The sequence below is a fragment of the Electrophorus electricus genome, chromosome 2, assembly GCF_013358815.1.
Source record: "Electrophorus electricus isolate fEleEle1 chromosome 2, fEleEle1.pri, whole genome shotgun sequence".
NCBI lineage: Eukaryota > Metazoa > Chordata > Actinopteri > Gymnotiformes > Gymnotidae > Electrophorus > Electrophorus electricus.
Window position 1 is genome coordinate 32614679 of NC_049536.1, and position 26137 is coordinate 32640815.

The 26137-nt window shown below is 43.1% G+C and overlaps 1 protein-coding gene across 2 annotated transcripts; it reads right to left on the reverse strand.

Moving 5' to 3' along the window:
• Nucleotides 1-84: 84 nt before the first annotated feature.
• Nucleotides 85-25802, reverse strand: cers6 (ceramide synthase 6). 2 transcript variants are annotated; one of them, XM_027010203.2, is made up of 11 exons: nt 25429-25802; nt 22427-22532; nt 20952-21082; nt 16853-16910; nt 10566-10616; nt 10152-10244; nt 6333-6461; nt 5337-5443; nt 2850-3006; nt 2515-2538; nt 85-1776 (listed from the first exon to the last, which is right to left on the reverse strand). In XM_027010203.2, the coding sequence occupies exons 1-11, from the start codon at nt 25596-25598 to the stop codon at nt 1627-1629; spliced, it is 1176 nt and encodes a 391-aa protein (XP_026866004.2). In that variant the 5' UTR covers nt 25599-25802; the 3' UTR covers nt 85-1626. The 2 variants fall into 2 exon arrangements, with proteins under 2 accessions (XP_026866004.2, XP_026866005.2); XM_027010204.2 differs by lacking the exon at nt 2515-2538.
• Nucleotides 25803-26137: the final 335 nt, after the last annotated feature.

The following is a 26137-nucleotide window of genomic DNA, read 5'->3' on the forward strand; positions in this document are numbered from 1 at the left end:
AAAAAGTTCATTAAGTCCTCGACACAGTTTGGTGACATGATCTAAAAAAGGAAAAGGTGTAAAGAAAAGAACAAATTTCAAAAATTCATTTGTCTGTTCTGTTTATTCAAAATACATGGCAACAATATTTGTTGGACCTGTTTATAATTTAATGTTCCAACAAAGGCAGAGAACCAAAGCCTTTGAAAATACTTTAAAGTTGTTTTTTTTTCTGACATCAAGTGTAAATCACACAACTCGGCCTCAGCGCACTGTCTGCCGTGCAGATAGACGGCTTCTTCCTCTCCACAGCGTACCAACAGACTGCAGTGGTGGTCTTCATAACACAGAAATAATAGCCTTAAAAATACTCGAAAAACAAAAGCTTCACCCCAACTTGACATTCAGCATTTTGGTAAGTCATCTGTTTAGGTAGGTAAGGAAAAGATGTCAAACCCTAACAAAACCAAAGAGGAAACTGGAAAGTTTTAGCATTGAAAACAAGTGGAGCAAAACACATGCTACTACATCATACCCTTGAGAATATCCACAAGGTCTTTGCTGACACCTGTCTGATACACTGCACAATCTAAACCTTTTTTAGTTAGGACTACAAGGTGCATAGCAGACTAAAGATGAATACATTCTCATTCATAGTACTCATTTGATATTAACACTGTGCAAACATCTGCCAGAATTAGAATGTGGAAGCCACCCTCTGACAAAGACTATTACGTACATTTTATGTGGTTGGGAAATGAAGTTCATAAAACCTGAAGTAAAGTAACTGTAATCAAAGACCAGGTAATACCATTCTCTAAAAGTCAATTTTATGAAATTCGGTGATGTTTTTAGGACAACAGCTTGCCTTGTACGAAGTGCAGATGTGCAGTTCTCTGACATAATGGAAACACCAGATAAATGAAAGTTATCTGAAGTACAGGCCAATAGTTGATTTGAGGTGGAGGACAATATATCAGCATTTCTAACAAAACTCATGAGCCCATAATACTGTTGTAGATTTTCCATTTACAGATTCTAGTGCAAATATAGTGTGTGTGGGTCGTATGTGTAATGCAGGTCATACATTTTAATTGGTGACCATACCAGACAGCAGTTACTTAATCTGAGATTAAGGTAAATGATTTAAAGAAAAACATTGGTGAATTCAGAAACAATGAGTGAATGTTAAATAGTCATGCCATTTCAAAACACAGACAATAAATTGCTTTAAGATATAGAAAAAACTCATCCACAACCTAGATATAGATATAAAAAAATTAATAAATACAAAGACGTTATCTCAAGAAAATTGCCGCTCCCATAATACCAAACTATTTGACCACACCAGCATGCTAGCTTGATAAGAGAGATGCTCTCATTCATTCGCCAAGAAACAAACAAAAAACAAAAAAGAATTCAAGGCCAGGTTGCAACTAGAGGGAAAAGTGCTTGGATATTCAACTGAATGCCTAGAAACGCTGCAAGGGAAAACAGGAAAAACTAAACGGATGGAAAAGAATTGTACTAAAACTCAGCTGCATTCACATTATTCTATTTAAGAACTTCCAGTACCAGACAGGCAACGTTGTTCATGTTTTGACACACGAGTACTATACGAACTAGACTGCAGCAGGTTGGGGGCGCCTAGTGGTCATCATGGCACGAGGGCACGGACAGGTAGCCGTTGGTACCAGGTGCCCCATTGGTGCCATTAGTGTGGTGTTTCTGAGCAGGGGGCGGGACGTCCTCCTCGTCAGAACTGGATTCGATGTCACTACGGTCGTCCTTTGACACCTGGTAAAAAAAGGAGCAGCGTCGGGATATCAGGCGCACTGCCTTCAGCAGGGATCTAATTCTAATTCTGTGACCACTGCAAGATAAAGACAATGTTGTTAGCAGAATAAGATTCTACGAAAGCGTGTGTTATTAATCTAAAAGGTCTAGCGCTTTGTGTGACCAGACCTGCATACAGACAGGCTGGATTTCTATAAACCACTATAAATAAATGGAAAATGTAAAGTAAACAAATGGTTTAATAAACAGGTAAATAACTCAGGAAAGGTAAGGGCCCTGTCGTAAGCGCGCTGGCATGCAGCATTGGTCAGCCACCGGACACCTTATTCACCACTGGCCACAGGACTTCTGAGAATTGCGCATTATTTGGGCCGTGGGTGACTCCTAATGTAACATTAGCACTGACATGATGGTCAGGAATATCATTAGATACAGGCAGAAAGGCTAAAAACACAAGGTAAATTTAAATTTGAGTGGGTAACGTTTCTCAAGAGTGTTTTGCCTGGGTTTTTAAGTCAGAGTCACTGCTGGGTGGACAGTAGTCCACCACCCAAACATTTCCAGTCATGTGGTCAGAAACTGGTCAGACAAGCTTTAATGTACACCTAAAACCTTTTTAAAAAAGGATGGGGTTTCCAATAAAGAGCCTAATGAGTGTACACCATAACTGATGTAAAATGTTTCAGGAGTACAACCATTTCATTATTTACATTATAAACCCTTTCGTTACCTACTTACATGTAAAGGATTCCATTTTCCCACCTGAGGCAGTGGAGGATTAGCAGAGAGAACAGAAACACAACACTTAGAAGAAGAGCTTCAGCTCATGCACTTAGATAAGGAAAAGCATGTCAAAAAGTTTAGATTTTTAAATTCACTACTGGAAGATTTTAAACGACGAATTTTAACTGATTTTGGATTAGAGTGTTCACTAGAAATGAATGAATCAAAGACCCGAGTGTGTGACAAACCAGTATGAGTTTAAATATCAGTGAGGTGTTGGGCGGGCCCTGCTGGAGCACGCTAAGGGTGCTGGTGTGAGACGACCGCGTGGGGTGGTTGGTCCTTCTCACCTTGCCTCTGGAGATGGCTCTGCAGGCGATCTTCACGATAAGATACGACCAGAAGGTGTGTAGTGCCTGCAGCAGCCCCAGCAGTGCGTTGAACACCCACCAAGACGGGTACGGCCCCACAATCTCCCAGCTCTCGAACAGAGTACTGTTCAGGACCCTGGGACCGGGTCACACACACGCACACACACACACACACACACAGGTGCAAAAGTGATGTGCTTTAACGTTAAGGTGATCTCTTGGCTCTCAGAGCGGGGCTAGGCTTTCAAATGCGTCGAGGCACAGAGCACAACCCTGAGATGGTCAACAGTGTATCGCTTTAAACCGTCTCCGATGCTAATGCGATCTCTGTGCAGCCATGCCTTTGGGATGCTGCGCTCAGACTGGTGTCCTACATAATGCAGTCCACACCCACAGCAAAACAACAAAGGCAACCGACTCGATTATACTGTATATCTGAATTAAACAGCATGTCTGAAATTAGCAAAACCATTACAGTTTAACAATAAATGAAATGTTAAAACATATTTTATTAATATTATTAATGTATTTAATAATGAATTACTATGCAGGTTTCTCATGTCCAGGTAAGTTTAATATAGTAACAAGACTTGTTTAGCATACTGATATAACTTTGACCATGATAACAGCAGTTAGACATGCTGGTTTACTGATTTCAGACGCTCAACCGTATTTCATCCATTATCAATTCATTTCATTAGAGTAACACTTTATATGACCTACCATATATGTTGCTTAGCATACTAACAACATTTCAAGGCTCACCTAACAGATGCTTTGGGAGTAGTGCGACAGAGGTACTTGCAGGCTTGAATAACTAATGAAATAAAGTAATTTAAAAGCACAGGCCTGAGCAGCAGTGACTAAAGTAACACGGATAATGGATCTGGAGGAGCTACAGTAGTGAGCGTCCACCACTCATCTGCCACGGCGCCCTCTGGAGGGAGAGGGGGTACTGGGATGAGGACGCGGCTCTCCGGTAAGGCCCCGACCTGCCCCCGCCCTTCTCGAGCGGAGACATAAATGGGGAGTGCAATAAAGCTAACGTCTGTGCCTGCGTTGAGCAGAAAACAAGGACTGCCATTCCTTCACTGTAAGCGAAATGATTGTGTTTCATGTGGGAATGAGTCAGCGCTGTGAGAAATGAAGGGGATATCAGAGCCTGTGACACATCAGCACTGTAAAACAGCTCTGGTGTACAGAGACAGAAACCATGGCAACAGAGCATAGCTACGGAACGTTAGGGAACATTTTCTGATTCAACTTGAGGCCAACCTGAAGTTCACCTTAGTCCAAACAAAAATGCTTAATCTCAAAATACCATGAGGTTTCATTGCCTTATTTTACTTTAAACTTAAAAGTTGCGATGCCAACTTTATTGTGCCGATATTGTCAGGTGAAAAAGTGGATCAAAGCAGACCCACCAAATGCTTGTCATCCATCACTGAAACAAAATGTTGAAGATGAACCAACATACCAGATGAATTTACCTAATTAGTAAATATGAAGTCCCCATACCCTGACTTTTTCAGTTTTTCCATGGACACTTTATATTTGCCAGCATTTTATCAATGGTTTCTGAATTGCATTTGTGCATGAAGATGTGATATATGCTGCACATAAATTGGACTGTTCAGTATGACAAACTGTTCATCACACTCATGCTTCACTAACGAAGCCCAGGGTCTTTAACGTGTCATTTGCTATGTGTAATGCAAGAGCCATAGTAACATACAACCTACCTATTGCTTCGATCACATTAAAATAATATGAAAGATAACAAGAGCCATTTTCCCAATCACATCTCTCCTACCCTTTCTCAATTGATTAGAATCTTTATGCTGTAGCCATAGTAACTATTACTTGGCAACAACTGGAGATGTGTCAAAATCACTGAAATGAAAAAAAGTAATGCATCATTCAGTCTTATGTGGTAGAACTCCAATAGATGGCGCTCACGAACCCCAAAACATTTCTTTCCAAAGACAACTAAGAGTGGCACATTTCTAAATATAAACAAACAACAACAACAAAACAACCAACTGCTTTAACTGGTCAACAGCAGCAGGTGCTGAGAAATGTAATCACTAGCCTAGGGACAGTGAGGCACCAGAACATGCTCAAGACCAGTATCAAACCAATCTGTGGTCAATTTGTAACCAGGAAGTCAAGCCAGGTTACAAGCTAACTCCCTCATGCTCAAAACAAGAGTCACATCAGGAACAGGTATGGAAGAGCTGAAAACCCTTAGAGCTCTGATATGAAAGAGTTGATTCCTTTGTGGTTTATGACTAAATGTATTCAACCTGCACAAATTTTTATATTTAAGAGGAACAAACTGTAGTGTCTCAGTGATCAACACTTCTTATGTCATAAAACATCATCTGGTACTGACAGACTTTTATTCAGTACTTCAGTACTCCTCTCATATAGACACAGAGTGAGTGAGAGAGACACACTTCTTACCAGACAGGATATAAGCCCAGCCTGGAGCTGATGAACACCAGAGCGAACATCACAAACAGAACATTGCAAAGCCTCTGGCACTTGGCATAGTTGGCCATTTTAGCAGCCTGAAAAAAAAGAAACATTACGGAGTCGTGCCAAAAGAACTGTCAGTATAAATATGCTCATCTTACACTTCACAAGAGTGTAAGATTATAGATAATAGAACACAAATACTGAGCGCTACAAGGTATCAATGCATCCACTAATAACTAATGGTAAATCTTGCTAGCACACAGTATACACATATTGCATTAAATGATCAGGTATTATTTCGATCAGCATTAGATATCATTAGGAGCAGCATTGGACATCACTAAGATCCACATTACGTACCACTGAGATTAATAAAATGAGGTGCCACTGAGATGAGTACTAGGTACCATTTAGATCAGCAGCAGGTGTTAACATTAGGTGTCATTAAGGTGAGTATTTAGATCAGCATTAGGTATCACTCAGGTGAGTATTTAGATCAGCATTAGGTATCACTCAGGTGAGTATTTAGATCAGCATTAGATATCACTCAGGTGAGTATTTAGATCAGCATAAGATATCACTCAGGTGAGTATTTAGATCAGCATAAGATATCACTCAGGTGAGTATTTAGATCAGCATAAGATATCACTCAGGTGAGTATTTAGATCAGCATTAGGTATCACTCAGGTGAGTATTTAGATCAGCATAAGATATCACTCAGGTGAGTATTTAGATCAGCATTAGGTATCACTCAGGTGAGTATTTAGATCAGCATTAGGTATCACTCAGGTGAGTATTTAGATCAGCATTAGGTATCACTCAGGTGAGTATTTAGATCAGCATAAGATATCACTCAGGTGAGTATTTAGATCAGCATTAGGTATCACTCAGGTGAGTATTTAGATCAGCATTAGTTATCACTCAGGTGAGTATTTAGATCAGCATTAGGTAGTGCACATTGTGGACATGCCAAGCGTTTACCTCCAGCAGCACGTCTGCGGCATCGTGGAGACACATGGTGAGCGTGCCCACCCGGGCCATGTTGTTCACATAGGAGAAGCTGATCAGAGAGATGGTGGCAACATGGTGCATGAACATGAGCAGGAAGTCCTGCAGAAAAACACACTCCGTCAGCACGGCGATACATGCTGACACTCATAACTTCTCAACAGATGCCTAGTGACACAACAAAACCTTTTCAGACCCAGATCTAGAGCAACTTATACTAAATCTGAAAAGCAGACTAAAAGCACACTAAGTCCTAATGTGGTAGGAAATCGAGCCCAAGCCCCATATATCTGCTTAATACATCCACAGGGGACTGCTAATAACACCATTGGCTGTTATTTATAACTAACCACACTGTGAATCTTTAATGCTGAGAGTAATTGAATTTAAAACACATTTCTTACATTTAGACAATGCTTCTCCTATCTGTATAACTAACTGCCTTCGTTCCCACCCCCATCAACAACTAATACCAGTACAAAATCGCTCCAGGCAAATGCTCTGCCTAAATACAGCATGGGACCCTGGCTTTCAATGGCGTTCCGTGATAGCCTGCTGCATGCTCTCCTGATGAATCACCGGACTGCAGTGGCTCAACGGAGCGATCGCCAGCCAAACAGACCGTGGTGGCGGGGTAGAGCGGTGCTACGAGACAGAATGGAAGCATGGCATACGAGACAGGAAGGAACATACTGGAGCAGGCAGGGGGCGCGGGACCTCCTCGGAGCGCGCTGGTGATTTTTGTGCAAGGGAAAAAACTGAAAGGAGAAAGAAAAAACAAAAATAGAGACAACATGCCAACAGACAAATGGAGAGATGTGAGAGGCTGTGCAATGGCGTGGCGCTAGGGCCCAGAAAGAGGAGGAGAGAGACAGAGAAGATGCTAAATATGACTGAAGATGCTAAATACATTACAATCTATAAGTAACTGGACAGAAAGAGTTTTTGTTGTTTTGGCTCTGCTCTCCAGAACATTCAATTTGAAATAAAACAATAAATGAGATAAAAGTATTTATATCTGTATCAGTAGGAATCCCAGTGCTTTTTACACATGCCCTCAGGTCCAGGGGACCAAAAGTAATCACACCAATGACCATTTCGTTCTGTAGCATTGTTAGGTTCAGTATTTGGTGGTTAGTCCTTGTCAAACAGTGGCCAATGCACAATTCCTTATTTCATCACTCTAGAACAGGGTCAACATTCTCTGCTCTGTTTGATTATCCCGGAACAATGCAGAGTGCATTCTGCACGTTTCAGCAAGCTTTAAGCTTGCTTTTCCAAATCTTGAGGCTTACCATTGGTTGCATGTGTTTAATAAACGCCCTGCGGTCATACTGGTGTATTCTCTTTATGGAAACCTTTGACACATCTGGCTGTAGGTTCTCTAAAATGTTCAACACTGCTTCATTCTTCTGAAAGTAATCTCTACCACTGCTGTGTACTAGCTTGTATGGTATTGCCAAGCTTGTTAGTGCATTCTTGCTTCCTAATTTTTTTATTTTGTCTCAGCATTGTGTGAGAGGGGTTCAGTATATGGTGGTTGGGTCACTCTTGACAGAAGCAGAAAGCATCACGGAAAAGGATAAACGTCCAGCTGAACTTTTTATTTTGCCCAGACATTCAATAGCCTTTCTGTGTCCCCAACACTTCCTTTTTTACTTCATCATGTCATGTGACCAAAACAAAAAGAAAAGAAAATCCAATCCTAATGCCGAAAGGCAAAACTGAGATATGAAACTGATTTCTACTCAAACTTCGTACTGGAATTAGGTATTCTAAGACAGTCCCGTTATAATTAAATAAAGGAGTGCATAACTCGTCAACACTGAAACTTAAAGCTTAACCTTGTATTTAGTGCATCGTTTAGTTGTCTCACAGTGTCTTGCTTTTCAGACACTGACACCTGTTTGGCGTTTATGTTGCGAGGCAACTGCGACTCGCTCCACAGCCACATCTAGACAGCCAGCGGCGATGCAAATCTCACCGCCACAGTTGACTCCACTCCTTCTGCTCGTTCTCCGATTGCTGGAGTTAATCGTTCGATGACACACGGCTGGCCATGAAACAAACGTGCTTCCAAACATGCAATTACTTTTGGTCCTGTACAATGGGGGTATGTATGAGAAAAAAAAAACTAAAGATGTAGTTCCCACATGGTTCCTGCGATAAGGATATGCAGGGGCTTGATTTAAAGCTGACATACGGCGCTTTAGCAACACGGTCACTAATTTAATGTTCGGCATCCTCTCCAAGCCAACCGTGCCACTGTCCAAATACTTATGGATTGCGTGCTCAAGGGCGAACGTGCAGACTATGCGTCACCACAGTCCTTGTTATTCAAAAACAGGCTGAGTGAAACCTATTATAAGTGCACTTCCCCTACTGGGTTGTTGCTATACTAGCTAGTCATCTAGTAAAGAAAGCGTGATGTACTAAGCCTAATTAAAGCAGCATATAACCTAGGAAAGTTTCTATAACCTAGCAGTCATTTAGAAAACACAAAAACATCTTAATTCTCAGGAAGCTGGAACCACTTAAGATTTACATCTTACTGAGATACTTGCTCAGAATGACAATTAGGTAGAGTGAAATTGTCACTGGGAGTTTGTATTCCATATTTTTCTTTCGGAAATTAGGCATTTAGTATCAGCATAGGGTTTAAAATGATCACGTAACAGAATTACTGTTTGCTCAAAAGCAAGTGCACTTAAGATGTGTGAAAACCTCAACACACAAGACTTGGTACTTCAGGATTGAAAAGCAACTTCAACATGGGCTTACGTCAGATGTTGCAGAACTAAAGCCTGCATTTCAGATGTAGTTTTAGTCATTCGGTGACATGGTTAATTCAGCAGCATTACAGATGCAGTGGCAGCAATTACTATGATCAGTGCACTAAAATGTGTAACTAAAATGTCTGTATTGTGCCTGTCATGGAGTACCTGGTAGTTGTCGAGTTGTTGTTTTTTTTCCTGGCAGGGCATGTGTAAATTGTGTGGATTAGGTGGGTAATAATCTGACAGTATTCTGTTGTCTTAGTCTCTCTGTGTAAAACCATCTGCAGGTCTGTTTCTCATCTTATAAAACCAACAAGCACATATGTGAGGAAACAAGCGCACTGGGGGTAGACTGTGTTGTATCAAGGCCATAACCTGATCTAGGATGTTTCTATCGGTTTCTGTCACACATCCATCTTTCTGTCAACCTCTCCCTCTCTCGGTCCTATTCTCTGTTTATCTGTCTTCCTCTCTAACCTTTTGTGCACTTGTGATGAAACATGGCTGTGTTTACATATACATTTAAAAATGTATGGCAAAACAAACACACAGACATAAATGTTTCAAATGAATAATTTAAAAAAACCAACAAAAAAAACGGCACCAGTGATTTCTGTTCTATTGTACAAGTTGTAAAATGAGAGCAGAGCTGAGTTCATTAATCCAGCTTTTGTTCTGGGGCCCTTAACATGACAGCACGGGTCAGCAGAACTGAACCAAACAGCCAACCAAAGCCGTTCAACACAAGCAGAGTGGAGGAAGTGAAAGGCCGACTCGTCATTTCAGACAGCCCAAAGGAGGCTTTAAAGGAGGTTTATAAGTAGGTCAACCACAGAAGCCCAGTGCGGCTAGCCCAAGCCATACAGCTGCTCACGTACACGCTCATGCTGTTGTTTATTTAAGTGGAGTCTCACCGAACACTGGAACATGAAAATGTAACCTGCTGTACCTGCTGACCATGCAGTTCATGAAATGGCTTTTAATGCACTGAAGGGGAGAGTTCCTGGTGTTGTACCTTCCTTTTGATGTCCGTGAACTGGGTGAAGAACAGGGAGAGGTAGAAGGAGAGCTCCAGGATGTAGTAGTAATGCAGGTCTACCGTCAGCACCTGTGGCAGACCGGCAGAATCGTGTCAGTTACGGAATTACACTGATGCGGGGACCACAGAGGCCAAAGGTCCAAAGCTGAGGGGGCTATATGAATGAGACTGGTGGTGTGCTGTGTTTGTGGAGCAACAGAACACAAAACAAAAGAGCGTAATCGATGCTGCGGAATGGCAGCTAGTGTTAGCAAGAGCTACTGAAAAAAGAACCGACAGGTTGTGCTGTCTGACATTATCGCAGAGCTACCATACTGCAGTGGTACAGCATAAAGTGTAAATATGCAAGTAAACACACAGTACAAGAACCCTGTGGAGAATGAAACATACCTGATAGGGGTAGTTGTACCAGCATTCTCTAGTGTTCCATAACCAGGGGGTCTAGAAGCAAAGTAATTGTGATAAATATATACATTTGAATAGTGGAACAGGTATTTTGCACTCGTATCCAAGAGAAAACATTTTAAATTTGTTTTAAAATACTGTGGCAAATCCTGTACTGAAACTTGTAAACTGTATCTCAAAAGAATGTGAATTATCATTTAAATATCTAAACAAGTATTATGCAATTAGTGTTAGGCATTTAAATTTGTGATATATCAAAGTACAAGTTATGTACACGTTTAACACATTATAAAAATATGTTATGTATACATTCAACACATTTTTACTGAAAGAAAACTCATTAAATTACATAAATCCCTTTGTTGTGTGTGTGTGTGTATGTGTGTGTGTGTTTTGCAGGCATGACCTGCAACTTCCCCTTTCAGTCTAACAATACTGCACACACAGTCATAACAGACTAGCTCATTACTCTTATAGAGTCTTTGTGGTGATGTTGGTTTTTGAAGCTTACATTGTGGTGGAATTTTAGTATCCCTAGTTAAACCAATGAAATTTTAGTACCTTTTAGTAGTTAAAGCAAGATGTCCTTGTAAACGTAAAAAACAAAACAAAACAGCAACAACAGTAAGAAGCAGAAAGGCCATGAGCAGTGCTGTAGTAATTACTTCTCTTTCGCACTTTCCAGGACACTAGACTGGCCCAAATGTGACTGAACTTGCCTCCTGAGGGCTGGCAGCTGGCTCTGGTTGGGGCGGAGCTACACTGTCTCCGTGGAGAACTCTGCTCGGTTACATCTGTCCACTCTCACTCCTGCTACTATTAATAACACCAGTGGAGCAGCGCAGGGGCCAGTCGCAGTGGATGAGCTCATTCTGCAAAGAGCTTCATCACATTCTCCCTCGGCTCGTCCACAGAGATCACTGCCGCCGATCAGTCAGCGAGACCGCCAGAGCCGCACGGCATGTGGTGAACGTCCGGCTATTCCTTTGTGCAAAACAAGCTGCTCACGTGTTGTTCTCGATATTCAATATATCCATGACCTAATTAACGGGCATGGTCCTAGCAGTGCAAATTTTTCTTCAAGTTATTATATGTAAATGGAACTTTTATTATCATAGCTTAACTATGACAACGAAGGTCTGTGAGGATTCTGTGCTTACAGGGAATATTCCCTGCATTATGGATACAGTTATGAATAATAAATAGCATTTTTCATAGAGTGAGCCTGTTGGAGAGATTTTATAGCAGCTGTTTCTGCCTTTATAGCATGATCGAAATTCTAATGAAATCCCTTTCATCATACACATAAGCACTTTAAGTTGAAAGCTGGGGGCTCCAGGGATCAGACTTTATTTTCCATCACACTCTTCACATGCTTGACTGAGATCTGGGGAATCTGGAGGACACGTCGACACCTCGAACTCTCGTCTTCCTCAAACCTTTCATGACCAGTTTTTGCAGTATGGCAGGGGTCCATGATCCTGCTGAAAGTGATCACTGCCATCATGAAATCCTGTTGCTATTGCAGGGGTGTACTTGGTCTGCAACAATGTTTAGGTAGGTAGTACGAGACAAAGTAACATCCACATGAATGCTAGGACCCAATGTTTCCTGGAAGAATTTTGCCGGTGCATCACACTGCCTCCATCGGCAAACCTACTTCCCATATTACATCTTTGGGATCTCTCCCCAGGTAAGGGATGCCACCCATCCATCCACAAGAGGTAAAAGAAAACCTGATTCATCAGATCAGGCCACGTTCTTCCACTGCTACACTGTCCAATTCTGATGCTCACTGTAGGCACTTTTGGGGATGGACTACGGTCGGCCTGCACACACCAATCTGCAGCCAGCATAGACTGTGATAACCTTGCAGCAATTTGTGTGACAGTAGCTCTTCAGTGTGACCAAAACCAGGCTAGCCCATCACACCAGGCATCAATGAGCAATGGGTGCCCATGATTCCTTAGATCACTTTTGATAGGTACTAACCACTACATATCAGGAACACCCCATAAGATTTGCTGTTTTGGAGATGTTCTCACCCAGCAGTCTAGCCACCATAATTTGGCCCTTGTCAAAGTCACTCAGATCCTTACGCTTACCCACTTTTCACCTTTCCAACATATTGACTTTAGGATCTGGCTGTTCACTTGCTGCCTAATGTAGTACTTGACAGGAGTAACAATAAAATCAATTTCTGGCTGATTGGAGTATGTATATATATACAGTTGTGCTCATAAGTTTACATACCATGGCAGAATTTATGATATTTTGATATTTTTTCAGAGAATAATAAGGATAATACAACAACTTTTCTTTTATTCATGTTTAGTGTTGAATCAAGCCATTTATAATCAAACTGTTGTTTTTGCCCTTTTTAAAATAATAACAACAGAATCATGACAACAGAAACTACCCAAATGACCAAATGTTTACATACCCTAGTCCTTAATATTGTATATTGCCTCCTTTAACGTCAATGACAGCTTGAAGTCTTTTGTGGTAGTTGTGGATGAGTCACTTTATTTTCCCAGATGGAAAATTGCTGCCCATTCTTCTTGGCAAAATACCTCCAGTACATGTAAATTCTTGGGCTGTCTTGCATGAACTACATGTTTGAGATCTCCCCAAAGTGGCTCAATGATATTGAGGTCAGGAGACTGAGATGGCCACTCCAGAACCTTCACTTTTTTTTTTGCTGTAGCCAATGACAGGTCGACTTGGCCTTGTGTTTTGGATCATTGCCATGTTGGAACATGCGTCCCATGCGTAGCTTCCGGGCTGAGTGCAAATTTTCCTCCAGTATTTTCTGATAAAATGCTGCATTCATCCTGCCATCAATTTTTTATTAAGTTCCCTGTACCTGTGTAGCTCACACATCCCCAAAACATCAGCGATCCACCTGCATGTTTTACAGTAGGGATGGTGTACTTTTCATCATAGGCCTTGTTGACTCCTCTCCAAACGTAGCGTTTTTGGTTTTGGCCAAAAAGTTCAGTTTTGGTCTCATCACTCCAAATAACTTTGTTCCAGAAATGTTGAGGCTTGTCTCTGTGCTGTTTGGCATGTTGTGAGCGGGCTGCTTTGTGGCATTGGCGTAGTGAGGGCTTTCTTCTGGCGACCCGACCATGCAGCCCTTTTTTCTTCAAGTGCCTCCTTATTGTGCATCTTCAAACAGCCACACCACTTTTTTCCAGAGTCCCGTATGTCAGCTGTGGGTTTTTCTTTGCATCCTGAACAATGTTCCTGCCAGTTGTAGCTGAAATTTTTGTTGGTCCACCTAACCTTAGCTTGGTTTCAACAGAATCCCTCATTTTCCACTTCTTAATTAGAGTTTGAACACTGCTGCATTTTTTTAATATCCTTTTCCTGTTTTGTAAAGTTCAACTATCTTTTCCTGCAGATCCTTTGATAATTCTTTTGCTTTCCCCATGTCTCATGCAGGAGTCTGTCAGGAGCCCAGTAACTTACTAACTCTTTATACACACACTCTGATTGACAAGCAAACAGATCACAGGTGAGGATGGCTACCTTTAGTAGCCATTTAAGCCTGTGTGTGTCAACTTGTGTGTATGTTATCGTGCCAAAACATCCAGGGTATGTAAACTTCTGAGCACAACTGTATACATACTGTGTTAGACAGAGCGTGACAGCGAGTGCATGTGAGCATGGGTTGTGGGGGATATAATCATCCCCACACCCAGAAATTGAGAACCAAGACCCAATGAACCTGTGCACCATGTTCAACAACCGAGCTGCTGCCCTAAGCATAAAGATCATGGCCAAGTTGAGTACAGTCGCAGCGTGCTACCAAGACCAAGATGAAGATGTGCTGGAAGATGTGATTGCAGCACTATGAACGATCACCACTGTGACCATCACTGAGACCAACCAGCTGATCTATGCTACAGCAAATCTGATATTTGAGATGCCTGGCTACAAGATGAGCTGCATTAAGCATCGAGCAGTATCCTCTGTGGAGGAGGCTGGAGGGCAAGTAAAGGGCAACACGGAGTGAAGTCAGTCAACTATCAGAGCTACAGAAAGTCATGATGAAGGTGATGAAGGTACCTGAGAAGTACAGCAAGCTGTCCATACAGAGGCCTTGGAGACTGCCAAGCAAAGTTTAACAGCTCTGGCTGCCAACCTACAGAGATACACAAGTGATGTAGAAGCCAGCAGAATAAACAGGACGTTCTCCCATGAGCCATCCAAAGTGTACTTTTGGTGGCAGTGTAAGAGCATGAGAACAGACCCACCAGACCCAGAGAGTGAACAATACTGGAAAAGCATATGGGAGAACTAGGCATCATGCAACAACAATACCCAGTGGTTATTGAACCTGAGAACAGACCACAGCAACCTCCTTAAACAGGATCCAGTATCCGTTCATGCTAGCAGATGTCCAAGAAAGGGTCTAAAGGCCCTGACATGGTCCATGCCTACTGGATAAAGAAGCTAACTGCATGAACATGAGCACCTGCAGCACAAATGAATCAGTTGCTAATGGATGGAAGCCAACCTGAATGGTTAACTGAAGGTCGGACAGGACCCAGAAAGGGGCAGTTCCATCCAAGTACTGCCACCCGATAACCTGCACAACATGGTAGCTTGTGTCAGGCATCACTGTGGCTAAAATGAGTAGGCACACGGATCAATACAAGAGCAGGGCTCTGAAAGACAATGGCAAGAACACCAGAGGAGCCAAGCACCACGTACTGGTGGATAAAACACTCACTCGAGACTGTAAGACCAGACAGACCAAGGGACGTCCTGAGGAGTCAGCTGAATGGGAACAACAAGGTCTGGGTTATCAACACCTACGCTCTAGCAGTCATCAGACATCCTACTGGCATAATCAGCTGCCCAAAGGAGGAGACAGAAGCCACTGACATCAAGACAAGGAAACTCCTCACAACGCATGGAGGGATTCATCCCAAATCCTGCACTCTGAGACTATACACTAAGTGGAAGCAGGGGGCTCAAGTGGAAGGAGGGGGAGGACCCGAGCCTGAAATAAAAGAGAGCATCCCAAGCAGGGCAAAAGGGGATATTTTCATTAACGACTTCTTACATTTACAGCAATTAGCTGTTGGGGCCCAACAGTGGCAACCTGGTAGTGGTGGGGCTTGAACTGGCAAGCTTCTGATTACTAGGCAAGTGTCTTAACCATGGCGCTACTACTACCCATGTCTCTATAGATAGTTATATGATGTATATCATCAGTTTCTCTGATCAGTTTTTGCCAGCACTAACAGTGGGCTCTGAGCTGGTATGTATGTGTGAGGAACATCTGCGCTGCTGGAGATACATGCATCAGTGTCACTGCTGGCCTCTGCCACCTACAACCATTCAGTGAGGCCTGATGCTGTGGCCAGACACCGACCACTGATGAGGAGGTACCCTGCCGTCATAGCAGGTCCAATGGTGGGGCTCAAGCGTATATATATCCTCCAGGTACCCATGCCATCTTCTTCAATCTTAAAAGAAACTGCAGTGCGTCATACTGCTGGCCTCCTCACATGAACACCGCTGCCTGACTTCATGAGTTCAGCTGTGTTTTTGCACAATAAAAGGCTTTGGATCAGGAATGCCCAGGCTTTGTTCTGGTGGGCTAGGATCCAACAGAGGTGGGAGTTTCCCCTGCTCTTACACACCTGCTCTTAAACTTGCAGTGAACAGGCACATAAAAGCTATAACAAATGTAGTGATTGCTGTAGGACATTTCCCATGCCTGCTTTTCATTAATTTTACTATTGCGTTCGTTTTACTACTATAAATAGCCTAAGAGGTTGTCCACAAAATATATTGCCTTATGTCCACTTGTGTAACCGTGTCACTTCAGTTTTTATCATATTTTAGTAAGCTGTATATAAATTATTCACCATGTTTTCAACATTAGTTTTGTCAATGAAATTAAAACCATTCAACAAACCAACAATCACACTGCATGCTGAGAGGAAACGCAAAGGGACGTCAGACCGTGTTTTAACCAGTGTTAGAGAAAATGTCAGGGAAGCAGACATCATGTTCCAGTGGTTCATCTGCCTGACTCCAGCCTGTCAGGAACTCACCAATTGTAACATGTGCACTGACTTCTATTTGACAGGCCATTCGTGATTTTTGACTGTGACCTTTATCTTCAATGCTAAGTGGACAATTGATTGTAAAAGCCGATTTCTGTGTGTAAAGCATCCTTGGGTTGGAGAAAGCGCTATCTAAATGTAACCAATAATAATAATGAAGGAGGAAGCTTTCGGCATGCTTACCTTTTTAAGGTACCGCACCCCGTAGGTAAATATGTACAGGTAGAAGGTAAATCTCCACCTGTTCAAAGAAAAAGGACACAAAACAAGCATTGTGAGTAAATTGTGGCTAGACTGTTTGATTCCATATGATCTGCAGGAAAACTGAATTTCCTGAAGTTAAAAGGCATATAATACTGGATTAGACATTCAATTTAAAGCAAGAACAGGGGCATGATGCACAAAGCTCTTCAGCACAGAAGTCCCTCAATGACTCTAATGTCTAACCGTGACAACATCTTGAAACACATCTTTCTGACTAACGCAATGCTCATGATCCTAGCCTACAGCATTTAAAAATATTGATGTCAAGTGCCAAATGCTGAATGAAGGATTAAATGGACAGAAGGCTATTGCAAAATTGAGAAAAATAACAAAACCTAATGCCACTGATACGCCATTAACCTTGTTATTTACACACACTGGGTGGGGTCTGTGCAGGGCGGCAGAGGCTGGGGGGGCTTGGGGGCGCAGACAGAGGGGTAGAGGGTGGTAGGACAAAGTCACCTCGCTTTCACACTGCGGCCATGGCTTTGCAGACATCACACAGCTCCTGCATTCCTTCTCACCTCGCTTTCACACTGCGGCCATGGCTTTGCAGACATCACACAGCTCCTGCATTCCTTCTCACCTCGCTTTCACACTGCGGCCATGGCTTTGCAGACATCACACAGCTCCTGCATTCCTTCTCACCTCGCTTTCACACTGCGGCCATGGCTTTGCAGACATCACACAGCTCCTGCATTCCTTCTCACCTCGCTTTCACACTGCGGCCATGGTTTTGCAGACATCACACAGCTCCTGCATTCCTTCTCACCGAGTTTAACACTAGTGTATTACCAAGCGATTGGTATTGCTGCATGAGCCACCTTCATCCTGGTATCTCTCACCCTTCTCAAAAAGCAACCCCTGAAATAAATGCATGCCCTGTGAGTCCGCGCCGTGTCCCAGTCCACATATAGCTCAGGCAGGAGTCCCCTTTTCCCTGTGATCCCAAATCTCTTTCCAGCAAACATGAGCCGATGCCTCCGAGATCAAAGCCGACCAGCCAATCAGACAGTGTGGGCTGGAGTGCTCTCTGATGCTAAATTACTCGGCTTAATCATCCGCTGGGGGGTTTTAAACATGACGTACAGCATTCATTAGGCCTGTGAGGTCTATGGGGAATGCACTCCCCTTTTTCTGAATGCACAAGCAACACCACCGAATACTGCTCCTGGCCTCGTGGCAGAGCAGGGCCGTCGAAGCAAAGCAGACCCATCAAATCAAAGCAGGGGCCATCAAATCAAAGCCACACTGAGTAGTTAAAATTCATCATGCATAACGACAAAAAGTGTTTTCCCTTTCTTTTGTCAAAATGAGATTAAAAAAACACTGTGACTACTCTCTTGGCTGCCTTGAATTTCACAAAATTATGAATTTCAAGCACTGTTTCCCATATAGTGTTATTGCAGGAGGAAAAAATGAATAGAAATAAGATGTCAGAAAGTAGCAAGGTAGGAAAACAAAAACTTTAGGGACTTATAAGATTTGACCTTCTAGGATCTGACACTGGTAGACAAGAATAGGATGCAGCCATGAATGTAATTCGTGACTCAGGACAAAGGAGGAGGCTGCCCTGTCCTGGTGTGAAGGCAGCAGCGGCTAGCGGGTGATTCCGTGCGCTTTATCCGCCGGGTGAACCTCAGAAAACTCTGGCTCTAACTGAAGATGCTGTCTGTAGTGGATGGCCTTGGATGGCCTGCCAATAGACAGCAAGCTGAGTCTTTTCACTAAAAACCCAGGGCTCTGGAGGTGGGAGTGTTGAGAAAAGTTCCATCAGACTTTGTCAAATGAAAGTGACGGTGTGTATGGAGAGGGGTTTGAATCAATTCTGGGATTTCAAAACTAAAAGGACACTCCCCCCCCCCCCGATTAAAAGGTTTCCATTCTGAAGCTCAATCTTGATTAATTGTTAAAACAAATGAGCACGGCTTATTTACCTAATGATAGGTCAAAGCAGTTGCTTGGCAACAGGTTAGTCAAAAAGTAAGAGAGAACAAGAGAGAGGAGAAGAAAAGTGTTTGGAGTGCCGTCCAATCAGAGCTATTAATATATGATTGCTGGGCTATGACTCACAACGCACTGTCTTTAGTCTGGTCATGCTAAGAGCCGAAACGCTCCACGCATAAAAGCAGCTCAGTGCTTACAACACTGGTCATTACCAAAACAGAACTAAGGAATGGAGGCAAAACAAACACACATGTAAAACAGCTCAAAGAAATCTGATGGTCTAACAATCTGCCACTGGAACACTTCTGAAAGTGAAAGAGGAACCAGAATATGAATGTGAATTCTGCCTGTTCTCCCCACTACTCAACAGCTCTCTATATAAAAAAAAAAAGATGAAGAAAACTGACATAAAAAGGAGACTAACGACACATTCTGTGGAACGTTACAAGTCATTGGGTGTTTCTATGACGACTTAAAATGTCCGTTTTCTGTGGGCGATGAAAAATCCAGTCTCTCTTCTTTAGGTTCTTTCAGCTGCATAAGCCTCCCCTTACAAAGATCCAGGCAGTAAGAAATATTGGGGGCAGGACTAGGACACTCTAATAAGGAATATCTATCTACATATATTAATGCAGTAACACTTGCTGGCCTTGCGCAATGTTTATTTGACCCCCAAAGAGCCCCTTATACTCATATTTGATAAAAAGATTTTTTTGCAACTTGAATGACTTTCCCTTGACTACCACAGTATCTGCTGCTACAGCAGAGCAGATTGGGTCTCTTTGTCTGTCTCTCTCTCTCTCTGTGTATATGTGTGTGTGTGTGTGTGTGTGTGTGTGTGTGTGTGTGTGTGTGTGTGTGTGTGTGTGTGTGTGTGTGTGTGTGTGTGTGTGTTTGTGTTGTGGGTGGCTTAAAAGTAACTGCAGCGCAGAGACAGAATGTCCATGCAGGCCCTTGGCAGCATATTTGAGAGAACCTTTCAAAAATATCCAAGGTCACAGCACATAAAGTAAAAGAGTAAAAATGACAATGTAGTAATAATAACAACAACAATACAACATTTGTTCAGTCTCCATCATTAACCTTGGTAGCTCCAATGCCTCCACCATTTTGGTTCTCATTATAAAAAGAGGAAGTGCAATGTGGCCACAGAGCGAAGTCATCGGCAGCCTTCAGAGAAATAATCCCGTAGAGGTAATGTGTGGATCAGGAATGCAGAGTTCTTCCTGCGCCCTGCACATAAGGTTCTGCGGTTTCCACGGTTCGGCTGTTTAGCGGTAAAGGCTTAAGCAAGCCTCACTTTGAGCACTGCTTCCTGAAGCGTCACGTCAGACCTCGGAGTCGCTGTAACCAGTCTGATCTGAAAGTTCAGTCAGAGCACCCGGGGTGCGGCGGAGACGCTGACATTTGGCAGCAGCTGTCTGGGATGGGAAAGGCGCTACATTTCAGGCAGTTTCGCTGGGTGTGACGCGAAGGTGGCAAAGAAGAGCACAGGACAGCTGAGGGGGAGAACTCAGGGTTCATGAGATGCGAGAGCCGGGAGGAGCGAAGAGAGCGGTAGAGAGTGAGCAAGAGAGGGGGAAGTGAGAAAAAAAGGTGGTGGGACAGCGTGAGGTGTAAGACCGTAGTGCAACCATGGCTTTGCAGGCATCAGTCATGGACCCTGGACATGTCTGTTTGTGCACAGATACACAGACACATACACATGCATTCAGACACACACACACACACACACAGCAATGCACAAAACAGAAATAACCAGCACCAGTGAATGCCCACAACAAAAATAAATGCACTTGCTTCTCTGCAGTCTCACTGTTTTAAGATTGTAAAGGCTTATTCTGTGCCAATACTCCTTGTCAAGCAACCATGGGTCTGAATCAACTCCTCCCCCTCCCCAGTGAGCACTAGGACGGCGAGCATACTACATCACTTTCCCTCCACCAAAACATTTAGCATCCAACAGCATTTCCCAATGTATCAGGTCGCCGCCCACTGCGACGGCGTCGCAGTCGGCCGCGTTACTGTTTCCGCGAGTTCGGGGTGAGGGTGAAGCCGAGAAGTGTCTCACATGCTCTCACAGAAGCGGGTCAACGTGCTTGGCTTCTCCTGGTTGCGTCTCTGCCGGAACCAGCGCTGGATGGTCCTCACGTCCCAGTCCAGCTGTTTAGACAGGCCCTCCAGCCTCAGTTCGTCTGGATGCTGAGGAGCACAGCACAACGTATGAGACAGCCATAACACCACCAGGACAGGTGCAGCAGGTAGCCAACGGTCAGGTAGCCAAGACCTGGTTTAGATAACCCAACGTAAACAAAACACCATTAACATTATGATGTGACTTCACCAGCATTTAAGTTCATTTAGAACTTGTAGTCCTACGGTTATGCACTGACTTACAGTCTTACAGTTTTTTTCTATTGATCTCACAACAAACCTTTTGTGATGGCTCATTGATGTAAAACGCAACAAAATAAAAATAATACAAAATGACCTAAGTCAGAAATCTAGGCCATAGCTACTGCTGTTTAAATGGTATACGCTCATTTCTGGATACAAAACATATGGGATAATATACAGGTCCAACATCACAATGTCAGCACGCTAAAGTATTTGTTATAGCCATTTCATTTTGTCCCACTGCAGCATCCAAAGTACGGCACCTGACCAGAAACAGGAAGCCAATATGGGCAATTATCTCCGCCCTGTTATGAATGTATTACTTTCACATATTCATCTAACAGCCCCGTTTCCTGTCAGTGCAGAGAACCTTCCAGAACAACCGTGAGCCGCTGTAGGTGGTGCCGTGTTTGTTCAGACGAGTAGCCCGAGGCCACTGTTCGCCGTAGTCTGCGCTCCTCTCTCAGTGAGGAGGCGTCTTCTCACCAGCCGAGCCAGTGCGTTCATGAGTTTCAACATTTGTCAAGGCAAACTTCATTCCTCTGTCAGGCTAAAAATAGTGTCGCTGTGCTGGCTACTCCAAGCTTGCTGGTTACCATTCTACCTTCACCATTACCTGGATGAATGGCTGGAATGTTTAGGTCACTCTACGTGATAACCAAGTGCTACCATCAGGTGCTGGGTGTTTAAAGGGCATTCAGTGAGGACATTCAAAGCAATGGCGTAAATTCTTTTAAAGTGATTTTTCAATGATAACATATGCTTAAACCTCCATCAGGCCTCTGAGTGAGTATTATCAAAAATGGTGCATAATGACACAAAACACCATCCTTGACTCACTTTCAAGGCAATAGTGTCAATTTATGAGACCTGGCTGACACTGAAATTGAGCCCTAACTGACATAGTTGAATACCTACATTGAAATTCGCACGCAGCTGTGGAGAACGTGTGAAAATGTTTCAAATGTCAATCGGTCCTTTGATACTGACTGCATGAATCTGGCCCAAGACCTATTACAACAATTTTGTCACAAAAACATTCCCCTGTTGATATTTCCATACAACCAATCAAGTCTCCGCCCAACTGAATATTAGAAGTCTTAAGATCATTCTTAAATGTGAGTTATGTGTTGGAGGTAGGCTTCCTACTTTAGTAATCGCAGTGAAGACTTTCTCCAAGATGGCATTGGCTTGAGCCTTCTGGGGTCCATTTGCTTGTATTTTTAGGGCCAAAGCACACGGTCTCGCAATGAACCTGCAAATATAATACAAACACCACTTTTACCACACTGACCTGATATACATCTGTCACACACATGACTCAGCGTGTGACCTAACATTGGCAGGAACTCAGCAGCTCCAAAATGCATCATCTATTACTAAAAACTTAAGGACGCTGATAACATCAGAAAAAAATTATTGCACAAATCACACTGACTTCCTTCATTTTTTTGAAACACTTAATTAGGATCATATTTTTCTGTTCACTGACGGACTGTAGGGTCCCACTTATTTCTTACAAATTCAATTTATTTTTCTCCTAGCAATGAAAAGATATAAACTATCAGCTATGGTATCAAGAGCCAAAGAAAGAAAGACAAAGCAGTAGCAGACAAACTCAGGACAACATATTCACTTCAGAAACATTTTGCTGTAAACTTTACTTGATTCTGTTTGGGATGTTACCAAATTGTCTAAAGTCTTACCTAGCCTAAATGTTGGTTTATTTAGTTGCAGTAAACTGATCCCATATAACACCCAATGCAGAAAACAAATACAGTAAATGGATGTGTTTTGGACTGAGAGGAAGTTGTCTCTGGAACACTTGCAGAAGCTGGCATTCACAGTACCACACTGGGTTGTGTGAAAGCCTCTGCTAGTACAGGCGGGATGATTCCATACCAACACTAACTATCTGCGCAGGGAAAAAAGAACACCTAGATCAGAGTGCAGGCCACATGAGAGGCAGCCCAGACTCTGAAAGAGAGGGTAGTGGGAGGAAGGGATTGAGCACACAGCCGCCTCGCGTGGTGCAACATTATTCTAATGCATAACAAATGCATTTCGAAATAAAAACAGCTGAATCACTTTCCTTAACAAGGATTTACCTGAAGTAAACCTTGAGAAATAAGGATAGAAAAAAAAAATCACACCAGCTGCAGTTCCCGGATCACCTGCTCCTGTGTGGCTCAGGATTCAGAGAAAGAGGATTGTCTGGAGACTAAAAAAAAACTAAAGACATGATTTTGCAAACACAAAACCTGACAAGAAATGACAAGGGACTTTGAGTTACTGATGTCATCTCTAATTTGTTCCCCAAACACCTGCAGTCATTATCTGACACCTGTTATTAAAAATATGTCCATTAATAAATTTGGTGACAACGGAAATTTTTGATGTGCTCTCATCAGCCTGGTGGAAGAGGAGATATGACTACATGGTGGAAAATATCAGAACTGTATTTTGAAGGGCGCTTAACATGGCTCCTCCGCAAATATTTACTTTTTAATACCAGATGTCAGCGAACACTTTCACTTTTTTTTTGACTGTGCTATAAATAAAACACTGCAGAAGAACATCAGTCCAGAGCCGAGTGGCTTTACAGCAGATAGCTACAAGTTATGATATAGTTCTCTTCATTTAAAAAAAAAATCCCCTCCTCCGGGCGCTCTTTTTCCTTCAAGCTCGGGTCCTCTACCAGAGGCCTGGGAGCTTGAGGGCCCTGCCTAATAGCTTTTCCCAGGACTGCACTCTTCTGTTCAGAGATCTCAGATGTTGTTCCTGGGATCTGCTGGAGCCATTCTCTCATTTTGGGGTCACAGCCCGTAGTGCTCCGATCACTACTGGAACCACAGTTGCCTTCGCCCTCCACATCTTCTCCAGATCTTCTCTCAACCCTTGGTATTTCTCAAGCTTTTTGTGTTCCTTGTTCCTGATGAAGCTATCGCTTGGATTCTATCACTACAGCTGTTTATCCTTTACTACTATGTCTGGTTGCTTTTGCTGAAAAACAAAAGAGCTCACTGCAAAATGATCATGCCTATGGGTAACATTAACATTTTTATTTTGTTCTATAAACTAATGATGACATTTCTCCCAAATTTCTCCCTCACCAAAAACATGGTTGGGAAGAGCATTTATTTGCAGAAAAAGACAACTGGTCAAAATAATTTAAAAAAAGTGCTTTCAGACCTCGAATAATGCAAAAACGTTCATATTTTTCACACTTTTAAACAACACAATATTAATCTTTTAACTCCAGAAGAGTTCAGAAATCAGTATTTGGTGTAATAAAGGCAGGCTGCTTGTGTCTTTCCCATTGCTCATTAAATAAGATCTGGTTCAGGTGATCACCTAATCAGTACCTCATTAAGTAGAATAAGATGTGCCCGAGAGACAGTGGATGGTGGCCGCACATGGCAGATCCTGAATTTGAAAAAAAGGCTCCGCGTCGTCTCTTAATTTTCTCTAGAGCTGTATGAATCATACAGTTCCTGGTCTGTTACTCGACTCGTGTATGAGCCAACAAAGTGGTAAAAGTGCCAGACCCCGGACAAGCAGGCAGAAGATAGAAGCAAACGGACAAAGGGTGATATAATTAGAGCTGGAGAACACATCCCATCAGGGAATAATGGGCACTGAGCAGACGCTATAGTGATGTGAAGGATGCTGACAGGAGGTATCCCTCGTCCGTCCATCGACCAGCAGCTCTGAGCACTTGCCGTATTGATGTCGAAAAGGTTGAATCACCACGTAGATCTGGATCTCGGTAACGATGCAGGCGCAAGTTGGCGGAGAGGAAACAGTGCGCTGGCTGCTCGGTAGTAACCCCTCACCGGGTTGCAATGCCAGCTGGCTACGGGATCTGATGCTTCTCGTATGCGCAAAGTTCACCACGTTACGCGCAACACGCTTTTGGGCTTTACGCTCCTCATACGCAGGAATCTAAAACCCACCCATTATTTCTTGGAGTTAAAACAAGGGAAATGGGCCACAGCGCATTGCTGTCATTACCTGTGTGTGTGTGTGTGTGTTCCCAAAATCTACCGGTCCCGCTGCTTTTACGGGACAAATTCCCTTTGAATGGAGCCCTGACCAGGGATCTCCAGCGTAACATTTGTCAGTCTGACAAGTGCATCGCACGGACGTACCTCTCGAACACGAGTCGGACCATGAAGACGCAGAAGGCTAGAGGACATGCCAGATAGAGGTCCTCCGCTTGCGGGAACGTTGACTCATCCGTATTTTTTAAGTCAGCCCAGGTCACGTTATGGGGCAGCCAGAACCTCTCGTTCCAAAACCACGCCAAAATCCCAGCCATTGCCCTGAAGCCCTGTATCTTGGACACTTCTGCTGCAGCTTCCGATGGAGGTGAAACCGAGCGCCGATGCTCAGTTGCGATGGTTTTTCCACGATGGAGCTTCTGGATGATGGAATCAGCGTTTGCACCGCCCGTTTCTTTTCCATCGTATAGTGAAAGTGCTTGAGGTCGACGGTATCCGCTTCACTGCCACTGATTGGTGTGTTCTCCTGTCACTCAAACGCACAAGCGCTGCTTAAAGGTATACATACCAGTGATGGGATGGCAGCGCCACTGCTTTTTTTTGCCATTCATTTGGCCAAATCTTATTGATGCGCTTTATAATATACGTGTTATGCTAACCCACTTCATCCCTGTGCATGGGTCATTATCCTTTTGATGGTCATGTTTTAAGCGTGATACTGCCATGGTGACCATCACAGTATCGTAGTTAAGGAAGAGTTTTTACATGTTTTGAACTAAAATGAATAAACGCCACAGTTAGTAACCCTGTTTATGCAGTTTTTGAACAAGGTGTGCTTCTGCCATCAACTAGTAAA